Source organism: Lepisma saccharinum, chromosome 8 (assembly GCF_977018435.1).
Source record: "Lepisma saccharinum chromosome 8, izLepSacc3.1, whole genome shotgun sequence".
Classification (NCBI taxonomy): domain Eukaryota; kingdom Metazoa; phylum Arthropoda; class Insecta; order Zygentoma; family Lepismatidae; genus Lepisma; species Lepisma saccharinum.
This window is the reverse complement of record NC_139236.1, coordinates 79,424,008-79,443,433: the sequence shown is the minus strand read 5'-3', so window position 1 is coordinate 79,443,433 and position 19,426 is coordinate 79,424,008. Positions and strand designations below refer to the sequence as shown.

Here is a 19,426-nt window from a genome sequence, read left to right as displayed (position 1 = left end):
TTTTAATCTGTTCTTAACATTTGTAACATCCTCTTAGCAGACGAATTACGTGGCAGCAGCAAATTTGATGCTTATTCTTACTGCTGAAACGTGCGTGGCAGCAGACTCGGCCATAAAACAAGCGTTCTTATCCGTAACCAGCACGACTTGGCAATATTGGAACAAATCGAATTTAGTATATCATTTGTTCTTTTCCATCATTAGATCTTACAATTAGTCCCAAGCCGGACATTACCAGATAATCATAATTTTCAGTTAATACTGATAATTTAGTATTTGATATAAATGTAATTATATATACGATTTTGCTACTAATAATAGTTCATTATAGTTGTAAGTAATCAAGAATTATTAGTTTTTCCAATACCAGACTTTATGTCACTTGCTCTTTGATGAAGGACAATTGGTCGCTACCTTTCCTGCTCATCATTGCATGACGTTTTCGCTATATTGTTGTAGGGTTTTTCAGATATTGTGGTTGTAAAGAATATTCAAGATGCCGGTTGGTGGAGCATTATTTGGAAATACATCCTCACGTTCACAGACAAAGAATCTTGTGGAATTTAGGGCTGGAAAAATGTCACTTAAGGGTAAAATGGTTCATCCTGATAAAAGAAAAGGCTTACTGTACCTATATCAATCAGACGATGGGCTAATTCATTTTTGTTGGAAAGATCGCCAGTCAGGTGCAACCGAAGATGTAAGTATTACAAATTCATCGTTGAAATAATTAAGTCATTCATTCTTTTGTTGATATATAGAAGAAAACAGGGAACGAGTTTACAATACCGGACCACTCTTCAATTTCTATGAAATTTCGCCTACTCACTAATTCTGAACTTCTAATCACGAATCTGCATTTAATAATTGGCGGTCGAGTATGGAAATCGAGAAAAAAAACAAAGAAACTATGTTTTTTTTACGTTACGTTACGTTACTCTACCATAAGAACAGTAGCTCAACGGAAGACGCCATTTTCCCAACATGCCATCAACGTGCAATACACTGTTGCCAAACTTACCAAATGACACGAGTAAACACTCCACATTGTCTTCTCCCTCACTGTCACTTTTAATTTAATCAAACGAGTCCACATTCCACATGGTCTTCTCCCTCACTGTCACTTTCAATTTCTTGGTTATCGTCGGGGGGTTTTAGGGAGTTGTAGAGCATTCCGGCGAGCCTGAAGAATTCAGCTGTGCGATCCAAATTTGAATGTAGGCACCTCTTTAAGAATATATATTTCGCTAGATATCCTGAATAAAATACTTTTTTTGTCCCTGAAGAATTCAAAGTGTCCTTTGCATGCTTCCAAGTCGACTCTATGCTATTGGTGTGAGCGCCGGTATCTGCATCGACGAAGTTGATACTATGGTTAACTGTGAGGTGCTTGAAACCTTCCTGTTGTAGGTGATCGTAAGCTTTCCAGCAATCGGAAATGATTGTAGTACCCGGGAGAATCCACTGCTTAATTAAAGATATCAAAGTTCCCGCGTCCCTTTCTCTCGACGGGAACAAGAAAACACCGCCCGCTTCCTCTTTCAATCCCGCCAAAAACCCATTGTCCCTCAACACGGTGACCGCGATGGTATTTTCTGCGGCCAAACTTGGACTCGTCTATTTCTACAACTTTGCCTTCACCTCCAATCTTCTCCCTATTATCGTAGAACGCATGTTCCAAAACCTCCCGACAAAAGGAAGCCCAGTCAATACCTGTCTTATGTGAAATCTCAGCCTCCTCACAAATAATGTTCAGTGCACAATTGGAGGACCACAGTTTGACGAACACACATATCTGTAGCAGAGACAATTTAGATCTAGCGAAGAAAGTTCCTTTTCGAACCGAAACGGAGTAATTGCACGCCCGACTTTTTTTCTTCGACAATACAAACAGTTTCTTACACTTCCACGTGTAGTTGTCAACCGACGCACGGTCCTTGCACAATTGTAAAACGTGCCCGCGTGGACACATGTAATCACCTTCCTGCGGCAAAACACCGAAATCCATTAATTTGTTAATGAGGCCACGTCCATCCTCCTCCACACTCCATCGAAAGAACTGCAGCACATTAACGTTCTTCTGTCCCGCCATTCTTGCACAACTAAGAATGCAACAGTGTGGCAACGCTGTAGAGAACGCAACGAATAGGTGTCATTTATCGCACAACACTTTAGCAACATTGTGTTCTGACGTCACGGAATATCTTTTGTTGTTAGGCAAGACAAGGTATAGTTCTGTTAGGAAAAATATTAATTTTTCTTTCTATTTATGCTAATGGAACCTAACCTAACAGGCCTAACCTAACCTCGTAGGCATTCCTCGTCTCGTAGGCATTCCTCGTCTGACGTCAATAAACCAGGTAGCAAGATTGTTGTGCGTAAAGGAAGACCATTAACGAATTAGGAAAGAAAGATGGTTCCGAATTGCTTTGTATAGACAATCACCGTGGTAAATCGCAAGGTTATGTTACAAGTTCTACACGTAAATGTACAATTTTAAGAAGTGACCGCCAAATATGAACTACAGATATGTCATCAGGACACCGAAATAAGTAAGTAGGCGCAATTTCATAGAAATTGGAGAGTGGTCCGGTATTGTAAACTCATGCCGAAAACAGAATTAATAATTGATTTTTGCCACTCTTGTTTTTTAAATGATAGGATCTGCATTGCTAAAATACCCTGTAAAGGTGCCTGTACGAGTGCTACTTCGTTGTTTCTTATATATATATATATAGTTTCTCCCTCACTAAATGGAAGTATTCATTGCTATGTTAGGTTTCGGTTTCTAACGTGAATTCATTATGATGAAATGAACAGCTTGATTTTATTGTCCTTGGCTTTGAATGCATAAAAACTGTACTGCTAAATTGCAGATGATTTTCCGAACTTTCAAATCTATCCGCAATTTAAAAGATTCTCTGTAAATTTTTGTCAGATATTTTTGAACTAACTTTTATTGTTTTCGCTTTAGGTAACAGTTTCATAGATCGGAGACACATTTAAATCAGATATTTTGTGTTTCTCGTGGTTAGTACTTACCAATTATGTATTGCGGAACATAGTCGAAGGTGCCATTATGCTTATTGCACGAAAACAAACACATTTTCTGCTAAAATAAGCCATTTTCCTGAATGCTACAGAAAGCACGCCACGGTGCGATATCGCTTGCTTTGCGAATGATAACGCTTCTTTTGTTTTCGAATATCAGTGTTTCCAACTCTATTGTGCATGAAAATTCCTATGTTCCACGAATTATTGGGTTTTTGAAATTATACTTTCAAGTCACGAAACATGCAAAGTTAGCCAGGTTAGGTTAGGTTTGGTTTGTTTAGGTTACGTTAGTAAAAATTAAGAGATTAACTTACCTTCACAGCATCTTTAACGTATTTATTCCATGAGACATCCTTCTTGCCTGCAGCCGGCGTTCCGGCATCCGTAGGGTAAAAATATTTTTTTTTTACACTTTCTGTCACTAATCTTTCACAGGAACGAGGTATGCCTACGAGGTTAGGTTAGGTTTCCTTAGCACTCATTTCACCCCTAAATATGTGCTTCATCATCGAAAAATGTCCTCAGTATGTTCAATCACTACTTTACTATACCGGAGACACCTACCAATGATTTATTTCAAAATTTTTTACATTGCTAACATACTATTCTGCATTGCGGAACATTTCTTTAGGTGAAATAATGGATTTCTAACGAAAATAATGTCTATTTCTTACATACGATAGCCCCATGAACCATCACGGGGACGAGGTATGCCTACTAGGTTAGGTTAGGTTCCATTAGCACTCCTTTCGTTCAATTTAGCATATACAGACAACATCGGAATTACAAATTCCATGGCATCTTCACACCCGGCAACAATTTCACGACGCATCCTCGACACGTCATCTTGTAGCAGCAGCAATAGCGCGTATTGTGCTCTCGTGCAGAAAGCAAATTGCGGCAGCAGCAATAGCGCGTCGGAAATAGATTTTCGTAGAAAACCACATGCATTCGCATTAAAATGGATCAAAACTACATTCCCGAACATCAACAACGCTACAGGAAATGATTTGCGTAAGTACTTTCTCCTGTAAATTTCAAGAAATCCATCTCCGGTATAGGAAAGTGTTACCAACCGTGCTAGCAGACAGCCGGCATCCGTAGGGTAAGTTTTTTTTTTTCTGTCACTAAAAATTCATAGGAACGAGGTATGCCTACTAGGTTAGGTTCCATTAGCACTCATTTCACCCCTAAATATGTGCTTCATCATCGAAAAATGTCCTCAGTACGTTCAATCATGCATATCCGGACAACATCGGTTTTTCTCGATTTTCTCCTCCAGGAAATTTTTCCTTGGCTTGGGATTTAGTTTATTGAATTCCTTATACAATAATCCAAGGGATCTTCTACGCCCGATAATAACCTAAAGTCACATCCATGACATGCCATTTTCTCGAAGAAAAAAAAAAAGTGCACGTTTCACGAAAAGAAGCGTGCATTTGGAAACCCTGATTCCACTAGCAAGATCGCATGACTTCCGATGCTAGAGCCATCTGCAGGTACATAATGGAAATGATGGCATAATGTTCTCGATCTACACAAAAGGCAATATTATTACATCAAAACTGATTATTTATTGTTTTGCTGCATTCTACGGTGAAGTTTTAGGAAGAAAATACCTCGAACGTCGTAAACCTTGGAGAAACTCATTTCCGTAAGTAGTTTCTTGTGTAAAATTGAAGAAATGTGTCTCCGATCTATGAAACTGTTACCTCAGCTTTATTGACCATGTTTATAATCTATTGCTGTACATTAAAAATAGAAGCAATGTATATCATACATCCATTGGTACCAGTGCGATCTCCACCGAACACCTCTCACTCTTTTATTTCGTCCTTTTTAACATTCATACTTACCTATTCTGCATTGCGAAAGATACTTTAAGGTGCCATTTAGCTTTTTTCACAAAGATAATTTCAATTTTTCACATTAACAGTAATTATTGTTCTTCGTTTTTTTGCTTCCATAACACACAATATGGCAGGTACAGCTTGAGTTGCATCATGCATCATGTAGGTATGCAGTGTTTCCAACCTTCGTAACCGAAAAATACCTGAATAGCCCCACAAACCATTGACACATAGCCCCAAAAACCATTTACGGATAGTCCCACGAACCATTTCCGACAAGGTTAGGTTCGGTTCGGTTAGGTTAGGCAAGCATAGTTAAAATTTTGTTCGTAAAATAATGCAATCAGTTTTGAAAAAAAAAATCACCTTCACTTCTTGCAAGACAACGGCGTGTTTGGAAACACTGACAGGGGGACATATGTTTCATGGAACATCCAGCTCACGTAGAGGAAGCAACGGTCATTGTGCATCGGAGAGATATTTTTCTTCAAAAATACATGAATTCCCGGTCGAATAGATTCTACGATGGAAGAAAATACCTCCACAAACTTTCAGAATGCTACAGAAACTCATTTCCGTAAGTAGTTTCTTCTGTAAAAATGAAGAAATCTGTTCGGCGGAGATCGCACTGTTACCCATGCATTTCATTAACAATGATGAACCGATTTTTACATTATAGAACCTCTAGAAAATCTTAATTAAAACTGAAGGTTGGAAATGTGACCCTCTGTAAACAGACCATCTTACTTTGAGATGCGTCAGCTGTTCTCCACAACTGACGTGGCTATCTTATATTGTTACACTTTACCAGACCGTTAATTTTTTGCATAACTGGAAGATCTCAATACTGAAGTATAAGAAATTTTTGAATAAGCCTGCCATTCATCCTGTTAAATACGGGACAGTCCTCTTTTGGCTTACATGACCCATGTCCCTGTGATTTCTGTTGGGATGGCCGAAAGTTCCGTATTTTTGTGTCTTCCTCTTTTTAAATTTATAACCAAGCTATTTTCAGTTCTTCCATGTTATTTTAAATTATGTCTAAAAAGTAACAAACTGATTTATAGTTCTTATGTTGGCAACATTGAACTCTTCTGATACCAGTGACAGTCTGCTGTTAGCTATAGAATGACCACAAGGAAAGGAACATTCGACCAAAAGCCTCCGTGCACCTTCCTCTCAATCGATTCAACTCTGGCCATGAGAAATCCTGTTCCACTCCACCCCTTCCCTCCATGCGGGAGTATGATGCACAGGAGTCGCAGGTCTGCACAGGCTCTTTTGCTTGTGGTTTCACTATATGCATGTCTCCCTGGCTTGGTGTGGGTCGTTTATGTATCATGGTCATTGTTCTGTGGTTTTACAAGAAGAAGCATTTGATATCTGCTACATATGCTGCTTGCAAATGGTTATTTACAATGTTTGGAATGTAGATATGCCTAAACGCGAGTATAGCTTTTCTTCTAACCTAAAAGATAAGTATCATTTCATCGAAGAGATGAAATTATGAAGTGCACTCTAAACCACGTCTCCCCCAAATTTGTCAGGTCTGTTAAAATTTACAAGTTAATGATACTTTTGTTTAACCTCTTGGGATATTATTTCACAAATATAAAGTTATATAGCAAACTAGCCCTGGATGCTATTTTAATTCTGCCCCCCCCCCCCCCCAGTTAGGTCCCAAGTTAAGCCCATGCTGTGAACATTAGAATGCCACTTTTTCCATTGCACATGGTGGGAATTCCAACATTGCTCTTTCTAATTAATTGCAGCTCATTTTGTTGGCCTACTCTTGATGTCTGAACCACGGAGGTTTGATGTTAAATCAAGTATAATACGAAGTAGGAAGTATAGAAATTAATTCCGCAACCCCGTGTGATCAGTTCTCTATTGTTAAAGCAATTGTAGTTGAACAGTTAAAATAATTGGAACAATGCAGAAGTGCATGATCAATGGATGGTAATCTTTAAATGTTAAGGAAAAAATGTATCCCAATAAAAGTTCTGCCTAAAATTGAAGGAGTTGCAATGTTCACCTCAGGGTCAAATGCAGGCATAGAGCGTTTGTTTTAAAAGATGAACCAATATTGGTCACATGAGGGGGACTAATATTTTGGAGAGCACCATTGCATCAGTGTTTTCAGATTACTTTGTTTTATAACACAGCAGTGCTCCCTCTAAATGCGAATGTTTCTGTTATCGGCAATTGGACCCCATTTCAAAATAAAATATGCTAACCTTTTGAAAACATGTTCTATGTTGAACTATTATCATATTTTTCAAAAGAAAATTATATTTATCTGACACTGTGGTAACTTGTACCCCCACCCGTTTCTTTCCATGACAACACAAAAGTAAAAATTGGAAGGGATACCAGTTTCAATAAATTCAAGCTACCCCTTTTACCAAAATATTACCCTACATTTTTTGACATACAGAATATTATTTTCCTCCTTTGTCAAACAAAAATACAGTTTGCGGCACGAGAAACTAGCCCCGTTCCGATTAGTACACAAAATGTTCATGCAGACCTGCAAGCTGTCATGCGAAGAATTTTATCTCGTACGCAAATGTGTGTTCAGGTTAATGGTCTATTGTAAACAATAAGTGCATGTAAAAAGGTAAAAAAAAGGTAAAGTGCTCCCCTGTGCTTAGCACCACGCCATGAAGGCGTATAGGGGGTGTGGGGGTAACGCCCCACACTTTCTTGATCCGGTCGTGAGTGGGGGTGATGTGATCAGCATCATGCCCCTGACCGCCTTTACCCCCCAGGGTTTCCCCCAGGTACCCATGTTATTCGACGCTGGGTGGGCGCCGGGGCCGCTTCCATCGTTAGAAAAGTTCCCGGATTTGAACCGGCCGGGGATCGAACCCGGGACCTTTAGCATGGTAGTCAGACGCGTTACCGACTGAGCCACCGCGGCCAATACAATAAGTGCATGTTTCGTTATTATTTCAAATGTACTGTACATATTGTAAACTGATCGCAACGGGGCTAGTTTTTCATGCCGCACCCTGTATCTCCAGTTTTAGAAGTAGGAACAAAAGTAAGACCAAGCTAGGCAAAAAAAAAGGAAATGCATTTCTTTTCGTTTCTAGTGCAATGGAACAGGTGAGGTCAATAATAAACCAAGTTCCTTGTGTTTGATTGCGATTTCATCATGCATTTTAACATGGTTCGATTTGGCCAGGTTTGGTTCTCTTAGCATTAAAATAAAGTCCCTAAATGAATTCTACTAAGGTTCCAATTTACTTCTTCATTAATTCTCACTAGTCTACGATACTTAGTCGCTTGTCAATGGAAAATACATTGTTCATGGGAAGCACACATGCTTCCATTAGTAATTTTAAAGTTTTTTTTTTTTCTGAACATACCTTTTTTCGAAATTGAAACAGTGCTCATTACTTTAAGGAAGGTTCAAATTTCGTGTGACAATGATTGTCAAAGTTCTACGATAGTTAGTCTTCTTGCTAGGAGAATTTGAAAAAAATCATAAGACAATCGGAACCGTTGACCATTATTTAAACAACCGACATTATTTACTTATTTTAGTCAAATGGGAGAGGTTCCACAGTACCCTTATGGAGGTAATGTCAGCCCCATACAGTATTTTCTGTCTGTCGACTTTGCATGCTCAAAATGAAGCATACACACAATCTCCATGATTATTAACGGATCTGTCAATACCTTCCACACAGTGAGCAGTTCTTGCTTGAAAAAATATGAATGAACTTTGCTTATTATTGTACTTATCTCAAATCATGTACTTTGTTTGTACAAGCCACAACCTTGCTTCTTCACGGAGTAGCAACTTGCCTGGCTGACACCTAAAATTCATTGCCTGTTTCAAGAGAGATGACAAACATAATAATTAAAAACTTGCACCCCCAATGTACATTTTAATTATATGTAGGGGATTAAAAATGTGACTTCTCAAAATATTCTTTCATTTTTCTGTCTCCTTCTCCCTTGCAGGGTCATTCCATGCCAAATCAATAAAAAAATATTTTTGAACCTTCAGGATTCAGATTTTTAAGATTTTTTGCTTATTCGTTGTACGTAGCAAGAAGACAAAAATCTCAAAATTTGACGGCATTTTGAAATGTTTAAACAGCTGTAGACTTCAGCATCAATCACTCAGCTTATAGTTATGGTTTTAACATGAAAGTCAAGAAATTTAGCAAATTTCACACACGTTATAATACAAAACAATTAATTTCCATAGGAACCCATTCTTGTCCCAATATGAAATTTTACACACAAATAGTCAATTGATGTCTTCAAAACATATATTTTTTTAAAAATTAGAAGGGGTGTTTTTGAGATTTTCCGTTTTGGAGTTTTTGAAAAATTACAAAATTCAAATAGAACAGTCATGTTGCATTTCAAATTAAAGATCATTAAAAGCCGAAGAGAATGACACCAATTTGAGGTCACTAGGTCAAATAGTTTTTAATCTACAGCTTTTTTAAAGATTTCAAAATGTCATCAAGTTTTGGGATTTTTTTCTTTTTTGAAAGTCTATAAATCAAAAACTAAGAGGACAAAAAATCTGATATTTGGCAGTTTTCGTCAACTTTACTGGTACTACCACTGTGCCAAAGATTATCAATTTCTGAGAGGTCAAGGTTCAGACCATTGGTTGATTTAACTGGAATGACCCTGCAGCAGTGTCAATTTGCAGTGTAAATAAAGTAATTAAATACTAAGTAAGTTCCAACACGATCAATCCTAATATTCCTAATCTAAAATATGCACATAGTAACGCCATAAGTAAGCAGATAGTGGTGTATTTATGATGATAGAAGTATCAAAATTACCTGCCTAACGTACTCAAGTAAACATATTGGAGCAGGATGGAAATACCACCCTGTACAGAAAACATCTTCAGTATGTGCTTATACACATGTATAGAATTTTATTTGTGTCGAAAATATATGCATAACGTTGTGATATAGAGATTACACAATTGGAACTTTTACTATTTTTTTTTTTATATATATTCACTAGAGGATCCCATGATTGAGAAATAGATGGTTAATTTCTGGTGTATCTTTCATTCCAGGATCTTATAATATTTCCTGATGATTGTGAATATAAGAAAGTGCCCCAGTGCACCACTGGCCGAGTGTTTGTCTTGAAATTCAAACTCTCCAGTCGGAAGCTGTTCTTTTGGATGCAGGTATGTTTTAAAGGATTTGCCTCCAGGAAGTTTAATTTTCAATATTTTTCTTATTTTTTTAGGTATGAAATTCACATGTGATAAATTGAAAAGAGAAACGTAAATATTAGGGCTGAGCCGATACCGATGCCGTTGTGTCGATATCTGAAACTATCGGTTGGAATTTATCTGCCGATACCAGCCAGTACTTTTCCGACATATTTGTCTTTCACTGGGTCCGCGAAGCTTTCGCAAGTCTAATTATCCTGGGTTTTTTTCTTTTTTTTTTTAATAACAAATACAGTATATGTTTTTTTTTTTTTTGTCTTTTCTGTGTCATGTGTATCATTAAGTCGGAATAATAACCATGCTTAAAGTCTGAAGTGATATGGTAGAGTCGGCCAAATATTAGAATGTATTGCAAACTTATTTAGGGTGCCAGCCCCCGTGGCAGAGTGGTTAGCACATCGCGCTACGGTGCTAGGGGTCCCGGGTTCGATTCTCGGCCTGGGCGTGGATGTTTGTAAGTGTCCATTCATCAATTTCATCATGTCATCACTCATCTCCATCTTTGCAAATTAGCCAAAAGTGGCACAAAAAATGAAGTAAAATAATGCAATGCAAAATAAAAAAATAAAAGTTATTAATGGTGTTGAGCAATTCCATTGTGAGGGGTGTGACATTCAGACAAATTTACATAAATTTTTAATTATTTTCTTATCACCTTCAAATATGAAACTCTATCAATTCATGTAATTTCATTTTCCTTGATGAAAGTTATTTAATTTCAGAATATTTCTCCCCATCTCAATTTTCAGCTACAGAAAATAAATGTTTTGAACAAGTGTTCTCGGTTTACCAGCTAGGTTAAATTGGAGTTGGCTTCCAACGTTTCGAGGGCATACATTGCTCTTATCTTCAGGGAACATAAAAATGGAGATCAGTGTATGTTAATATACATGACTATATTGTGGCGGAGTTTGGAGTCTGTCTTCCTATTGGCTCTCTCTGGATTCTGGTGTTCTGAACACAGCATCACCAAGGGACGCATGATTTTATTTGCCGACACCAAAATAATAGCGGAATATTGCAGTTACTGGGACCGATGGATAAAGGAAGCCATACCCATATCACGGGAAAGCACCAATCTCAACAGGAACGTGGGACTCCAGCTCAGTCACGCCTGAATCCACTTCTCCGTAGAAACAAGACACCAGCCAGTGAGAACATCAGGATCCAATGAGAGCCAATAGGAAGACAGTATCCAAAATCTGCCACATTATAGTCATGTACGAGGCATATTCGTAAAGTAAGTACCGTTTGCAAATATTGCGGCTGTAGCGTTGCAGTCGCGACCCTGTTGAGTTCTCGGTGACGTTCTTCATCCGTTAGTTAGCCACAGGCACGCGTGGGAGCAGGTCATGCTTTTTGTTCGTAGTTTTCTGAAGGTTTGAAATGTTCAAGAAAATCAATCGGCCCGCCGACTGTGAAGTCCAGTCTGTGATTTGTTTTCTCAATGCAAGAATGGTAGAATTCTTGCCTAGAGGACAGACCACCAACAAAGATTCCTGCTGTGACACATTAGTCCGGCAGCGTCGTGCAATTCAAAACAAAAGACACGGAATGCTTAGCGAAGGCATTGTGTTGCTTCACGACAATGCTCGTCTGCATACGGCCCAACAAACTCAAAATGTCATCACGTCATTCGGCTGGGAACAATTTGTTCATCCTCCAACAGCCCTAACTTGGCACCAAGTGACTACCATCTCTTTCTTCATCTGAAGAAGAAGTTTCTTGCTGGTCAGCGTTTCGACGAGGATGACGACGTCGAAGCAGCAGTGCATGGATAGCTTTCGTCACAGGCGGGAACATTCGATGATGATGGGATACGAAAACTAGTGCCACGCTACGACAAATGCTTGAACAATGGTGGAAACTACGTAGAAAAGTAGTTTAAGGTCTGTAGAATGCAATGCAAATAAAAAAAGGTACAAAACTATTTTACTTTATTTTTTACACCCTTTCGATACTTACTTTTCGAATACGCCTCGTATATTAATCTACACTGGTCTCCATTTCTACATTCCCTGAAGATGAGAGCAATGTATGGCCTTGAAATGTTGCAAGCTAACTCCAATTTAACCTGGCTGGTAACCCGAGAACACTTGTTTGAATCACGATGCCAGGAAAGCTACAATTCCTATTTTAATAAATGTTTTGTAATTGTGACAAGTGTGACACTTCTGAGACTTCTCAGTCTTTCAGAAGACTCTGTCAAGTATATGGGTTTACAGAAACAATTTTATTTTATTTTCACAAAGCAAACTTTACTCGACATTTAGATGCTTTTAGTTTCTAAAATTATTACTACATACTTTTTTTATAAATATTTTTTGCCTGTGACGGGTGTTACAAATTTTGTGATGAGTGTGACACCATGCACATTTATTTTGTAGGATTATGGAACAATACAAAGGCTATGAAAATTATCATAAATAGATTCTTCAAACTAGGGTTTGTTTCAGAAATGAAGTGTGATACTTCAGAACTTAAGATATAGATTGATTCATTGGTTTGTTGTTTTAAGTCCACTTTATGCACAGAAAGGCTAATCGGGACTGGACCTACAGTTTAAAGTAGGATCCAGACCACAGGGTGTCAAACCCAGGACTCCTTCATTACAAGGCGACGACGTTGCCACTGCGCCATCGGGGAGGCCTTAAGATATAGAAACAATCAACAAGACATTTAGAACAAAATTAGAATTAATTTAGTTTTCTTATGGTAATGAAACTAAATTAAGTGGAGACACCATACGTAAAATCCCACTTCTACTATAAAAAGTGATAGGTTTGAAACAGTATGTTATTTAAAAGCCATGAAAGTAATGTTTGTATTAATAATTCCAAATTCTGCATAGTTTTCCCTTTAATTTCATGCATAATAAGTGATGGTGTGAATAAAAATAAAATTAACCTTCTTTGTCCACTTTCACATTGAATAGCTCTGTTAACAGTAATGCCTTCTTTAAGATGGCCACTTCACTGCAAGAAATCAAAGTCCCTGCTAATAAGTGCAAATATTGTTGATTATCTCTGGCAATGAAATTTTCCTTTGGTATTTAAGAAAGAAAAATGTTGATGCACTCAGTATTAGATGCGAATGTTTATCTTGCAGGAACCAGAGAACGATAAGGATGATGAATACTGTCGACGAATCAACGAAGTAATGAACAATCCACCTTTGCCAGGCTCCCAAAGAAGTGGCGGTGTCACTCCAGGTAATACTTTTTAAGAATATCACTCATTTGGGTTCAACATAATGGGAACAAGCATCCATGGCATAGTGGCTAGTGTAGCTCACTCCGGAACTATGTGTTGTGGGTTCAAACACTTTAGAACAGGAGTGTTGGTTTCCCACACAGAGGGTGTGCTGCTTGCCAACTGGCTGCTGAGAGAGTTTGCATCCATAAATTTTGCGAAATCGAGTGTGATAGTAAATAAGGCACTCAACATACATTAACTAATATTTTAATAGTGCAAGCAGTGTTTGCTTGCTTGTACTATATCTTCGCCACTGTTTTAAAAGACATGGTAATTACATCATGTTTGATCTTTCTTCTATTTCATCAATTCACTGTTCATCCTTATTGCTGCATCTAGCCTAGAAAGATAGAAACCAAACTCAAATGCATCAATTTTCAAGTGTCTAAATTAAAAACATTTTATAATGAAAACTTGATTTTATGTTTTTCAAGTGACAAAGTTAAGGAAAGAAAAATCGGAAAATTTTATAACATTTAGCTTCATCGGGATCATGAAATATGAATGTATGATGCAGGAAAATGTAAAATCCGGGAACATAAAATTGTATTCTCAAGTAGTAAAACATTCTTATATCCAGGATACCAACTCAAATTACTTTATCCACAAGAAGGGAGGGACCGTAGGTGTTGTCGCACAGTTCTGACTGTGTGTGTGTTGAATACATGATATTGAAATATACATGCCACAAAATTTATAGATGTTGTGGCAAAAAGCACAGGAGCTATGAGCCTTGAAATGTAGGCTCTATGTATATACAGTGTGTCCAAGAAATCCTGGTACTCGCACTGGCATGTATCATGCTGCGACTGTTGAAAATTGACCTGTATTCTTCAATTTTCAACTTTACGTTTGCTTTACACTCGCAAGACAATTGGTAGTGAACTAACTCAAAAGTTGATGATAGGCCCTCGGATGTTCATTACTTTAGGTATTTAATACAGGATGTCCAAAAAGTCATGCAACAGAGATTTTGAACTTACGTAACTTTTGTTCAAAAAGCGATACATGAACATTGCACGGGGTATTAACTTTATCTATGTGGAAGTTTTTTAAATATTAAACAAGAAAATTGTACTCTACATAAACGTTCAGTATGGAAGAAAAGTTACTAAGGTGTAAAAAAAATTGTACAAAATAAAAACAAACATGAGTAACTGAATAATGCTTTTTAAAAAATTCCTTTAAAAATTATTAAAAAACATCTATGAATTGTTTATTTACTATAATTAAGCCTTGTTTCCATATCAAAAACAAGAAGAAAGAGAAGAGAAGAAGTCCAGGCGAGGAGGTATATATAAAAACAGAATTGGTTTCCATGTTACGCCTGAGGTTATCCGAGCAGCTCAGGAAACATGGGAGTTTGCGTTGAATGTGACGTAATCTTCGGCAGGGAGGAAGAGGGGGTTAAGTGGAAGGGAAATACTTCCTGCATTCCAAGAAGAACCAGATACCATCATGGGACGTTTTTACCAGTTTTACGTTTTCATTTTTTAACGTCTTCAGGGACTCTTAACGAGGGTAATATTAGTTTTTCTTGTATGTACGCATTGCTTGCATTGTAGGATTATTTTCCTGTAGTTTACGGTTATTACAAGCATAAGAAAACAGTTTTTTCATTGTCATGTTTCAGGAGAACACACGCTCCCTTCATCAGACATTTATTTTCATTTTGACTAAAGATACAGTTATAACAATGTTACATTGTTGCAATATAGCAACTTAACAGTGAAAAGAAGCAGTCTGTTTCATTTTCTTTTCACTGTTAAGTTGCTGTATTGCAACAATGTAACATTGACAACATCCATTATATAATGGATTCTTTTTGTTTAAAAACTGCAAACATTGTTATAACTGTATCTTTAGTCAAAATTAAAATAAATGTCTGATGAAGGGAGCGTGTGTTCTCCTGAAACATCACAATGAAAAAACTGTTTTCTTATGCTTGTAATAACCGTAAACTACAGGAAAATAATAAGGGAGAAATATTGGTTGAGCAGCTTTTTGCCAAGGCTTAGGCATGATTTGTAAAATATTTATATCTTCCAAATGTACCATGTAACCTAATCCTTGTTTTTTAAAAATGTGATGCAGCATGTAGGATAATCTAGTGCCAAGAGAAGCCTGAAGAAGGGGGTTGTAGGAACCCCCGAAATGTTGCTCAAATATCAAAATTCTCGCTAACACGTAAGTAAACTATTTTTAGATGTTTTTTTTTGTTTGTTTTTTTAAGGAATTGTTTAGAAAGCATTATTCAGTTTGCCACGAGTGAGTAATTCACACATGTGCTATTATGAAAACATGAGTAAAAGATAGTTATTGAGTAGCTAGCAATAGTTATGGATGGTCTCTATGGATATTTATCGAATCGATGAAAGAATGATAAATGTTTACATATTTTGTGCATTACAGGATGATTTGAGGGGTAAATTATAATATATTCATAAAAATGTGTGTGTTTCAAAATTACGATGTGAACTGGCAACATTGGTTGTGTCAGTGGGCAGTACCAGGTATGTTGTTCAATCAATGCCTAGTTGAAATAAAAGATTTGAAATTTATCATAGGTTAATCTTATCATAGTAAAATCCTGACATTTGTTGGAAAACGACAATTAAAATCTCTTGTCTGTGAAGTTGAACTAACACAAATGTTATTTAATAAATTGGCTGAAATTGCTTTGCACTTATTTACAGCTCTTTTCCTCTGACATAAAATGAGGGAAATTTACGAAGAAAGCAGGATGCAGAGTTGTAAATTATTTGTCTTTTTTTAAAAACTGTGTATAACGTATGTGCAAGTTATTATGAGGATTTATACTTTTTTAAATACAAAGAAATAAATATCATCTTCTTGTAATGGCTTATTGTTCATAAGATATGAAATGAAAGGATGACAATTAGTGTATTTTTAGTTTGTTCCCAGTTGGAACCTTTGAAATCTCATGTTGACAGAGCATTGTGAGACAACTGAGAAGCTACTTGCAAGGAAAGAAAAAAGCTCCATCAGCTGACCATGCATCACCCAATGAAAAAGCAGCTTGACAGGCCCTTTCCCTCAGAGGGTGAATGCAAAACTGCTTTCAATCTCCTCACTAGGACTGAACCATAGACTAGAACTGTGCGAAACGGCTCATGTTAGGGCCACTTATCATACTCATGCGTTGGATCAACAAGGGTAATGATGCCATGGGTTATCTTCTGTTTGCACTTTCGTTTTTATTTTTTGCGATAAAAACAAAAAATATATAGGTAAGGATGGAAAAGATGGGATTGATCTTGACCAGGATAGGGACAGATGGAAGGCTTGTGTTGCTGCAGCCTTAAACCTTCGGGTTTAAGAATGCTAGAGAGTTAGCTTAGTTCATGGCACTAGTGTTTCATGCCACTGTTGCACTAGATTCAAAGGCGCAACCACAATTTTTTGTCTGGGGGGAGGGGGCCAAGTACCAGGATAAACGTACCAATAATAATAATGCTAATAATAGTAATGTTATTATATTATTATTATTATTGATTTGCTTTATTTTTCTTAGCTTATTGTGCCACTTTCGCAAATTTGGGGTTGAGTGATGATATGATGAAACTTTCATGCCCAAGCCATGATTCGAACGCGGGACCAACATCATTATTATTATTATTATTATTATGGTTAGCAAAATCTGAAATAAAAATAAAACGGACTGCTTCTTTTCACAGTTAGGTTGCTATATTACAACAATGTAACATTGACAACGTCCATTATATAACGTATTTTTTTTGTTTAAAAAAATGCTAACCATTGTTATAACTATCTTTAGTAGTCAAAATGAAAATAAATGTCTGATGAAGGGAGCGTGTGTTCTCCTGAAACGTCGAAACGAATAACTGTTTTCTTATGCTTGTAATAAACGTAAACTACAGGAAAATAATTCTACAATGCAAGCAATGCTTACATACAAGAAAAGTAGTAGTATTAGTAGTGGTAGTAACAAAGATGTTATTACCCTTGTAAATTATGCAGAAAGAGGGTTGAAGTTGGTGCTGAAGCATTTGTGTTCAAACAAACAATTTGAATTATTTTGTCAACATGTTTAATTTCACATTAATAATGGAAAACAAGCACACAAACTAATTTTGAAAGACAGAAAATGCTTGATAAATGCACTCCAAGTATAATTCTTTTTACATTAACATGTATAGCTTTCATGCACGATATGTGTTTCTCATATATGCAACATGGAGCGATGTGGACCCTAAATGTGTGCGTATTCAAAGTTTCATTGATACATAACATATATTATTATGGTTAGCATAACATATATACATTACACAATCAATTCATCTATCTCACAATAAACCAACAGCAAAAATTACATAAATTGTCTCTTAAATGTGCACTCTCCCCTTCCTCAAAACAATTTAAAACAAAATCAATTAAGAAAAGTCTTATTTCTCTGTCTGGTAATTTACAATGCATTACAGAGAACAATGATATATTGCGAGAGAAGCGAGAAAGAACATTTTTGGATCCAATTCTTTTGCAGGCTGAAATCAATATTGATTTAAGAGGGTGCAAATAATTTCACGGGATGCCAATGCATTCTCTCTTTTACAACATTGGTGCCTACCCGATGGTGTAATGGTAACATCGTCACCTTGTGATCAATGGGTACCGGGTTCGATACCTGGTGGAAGCATATGGCACAGTGGTTTGGATCCCACTTTAAACTGTAGTTCCAGTCCCGATTATCCTCTCTGTGCGTAAGGTGGACTTAAAACCAGAAATGAAGCAATCAATTTTACAGCTTATTTTCATTTAGATCGTTTCGGCACCTAGCACCGGGTCTGAACTTGATAAGACTGAGAAAAGTAGCATTGCGAGCAAAGCAAACAAGAAAATTTTACAAAAAGTGTTTTTATTTGCATAAAATTTGAATTTGTGGGCAGTGATTACCCCCTGCAGGTACACTTGGCTGTCAATGTTTGCCCCCCCTTGCCCCTCCTAGAACTCATCTTGCCCCTTCCCCCCTGTAGTTGCGCCGCTGACTAGATTAATGAAAATGCCTAGCGAAATATAATAACCAAAGAAAGCAATAGTTTTCATTGTAAGGTCGCTGAAGCTTAGCTAGGTGACGGGAAAAGTTTTCAATTGATTTCAACTTCTCTTGTATACGGGAATATTTTCTTCTCAAAATTAGCACATTGCGCTACGACACCAGGAGTCCCAGGTTCGAATTCTGGCCTGGGCATGGATGTTTGCAAGTGTCCATTCATCAATTTAATCATATCACTCATCCCCATCTTCGCAAATTAGCCAAAAGTGGAACAAAAAGTGAAGTAATATCAAGCAAATCAATCAGTAAAGCAAATCTTCTTTGAAACCTCTGGCATTGTATCGTGATGTGCTAACCCCCTACTACGGGGGCTGGCTCTTCTCAAAATGAGAAAGAGAGACAGTGAACAGTATATTTCACTACAGTAACCCCCGAGTTACGTAAGTAATGCATTCCGTAAACCTTTACGTAACTTGAATTTTACGTAAGTCGAATTTGTAAATTGCTTAAGTGTAACTTCATAAGAAACTGCAATATTTATTATTATTATATGTATGTACAGGGTCTGGCAGAGGAGTTAGATGGTTTTGAAATGTGAATAACACACCTAATTTTCAAATGTACAGAAATGTATTACTACAGAAATACAGGTTATTGTATGCCATTTTTATTTACCACAACAGTTCGTGCAAAAAAAAAAATGATGCCTTCAATTTACTTCTATATACATTCGAAGGCCTTTTTCCTTTCCTTTTAAATGACCTACGTAAGATCTTGAGTCAGCACTTTGTCCGTTTGAACAATTGAAAGAAATTAAAATCAACAATCGGCGATCCTGTGAGAAGTTGGTGGCCTGCTTAACTGTTTGTCAGCCCAGTAACCATGGAGCCCTGGAATGTGCAACATCGAGCGTTTATTGTGGAGGGATTCTTCAAGACTGGGGAATCTGTATTGAAAACACAGCGTCTTTTTCAACGTCATTTTCATGTGGCACGCCATGGGC

The 19,426-nt window shown here is 37.1% G+C and overlaps 1 protein-coding gene across 1 annotated transcript in view; it reads left to right on the top strand.

The window, feature by feature from the left end:
• Positions 1-406: 406 nt before the first annotated feature.
• The window catches only part of Rpn13 (regulatory particle non-ATPase 13), a 35,404-nt gene continuing 16,384 nt past the window's right edge, over positions 407-19,426 (top strand). The window contains exons 1-3 of the mRNA XM_083127615.1: positions 407-700; positions 9,970-10,086; positions 13,243-13,345. Coding sequence (XP_082983741.1) covers positions 497-700; positions 9,970-10,086; positions 13,243-13,345 — 424 coding nt within the window. The 5' untranslated portion in view covers positions 407-496. The remainder of the gene's footprint in view (positions 701-9,969; positions 10,087-13,242; positions 13,346-19,426) is intronic.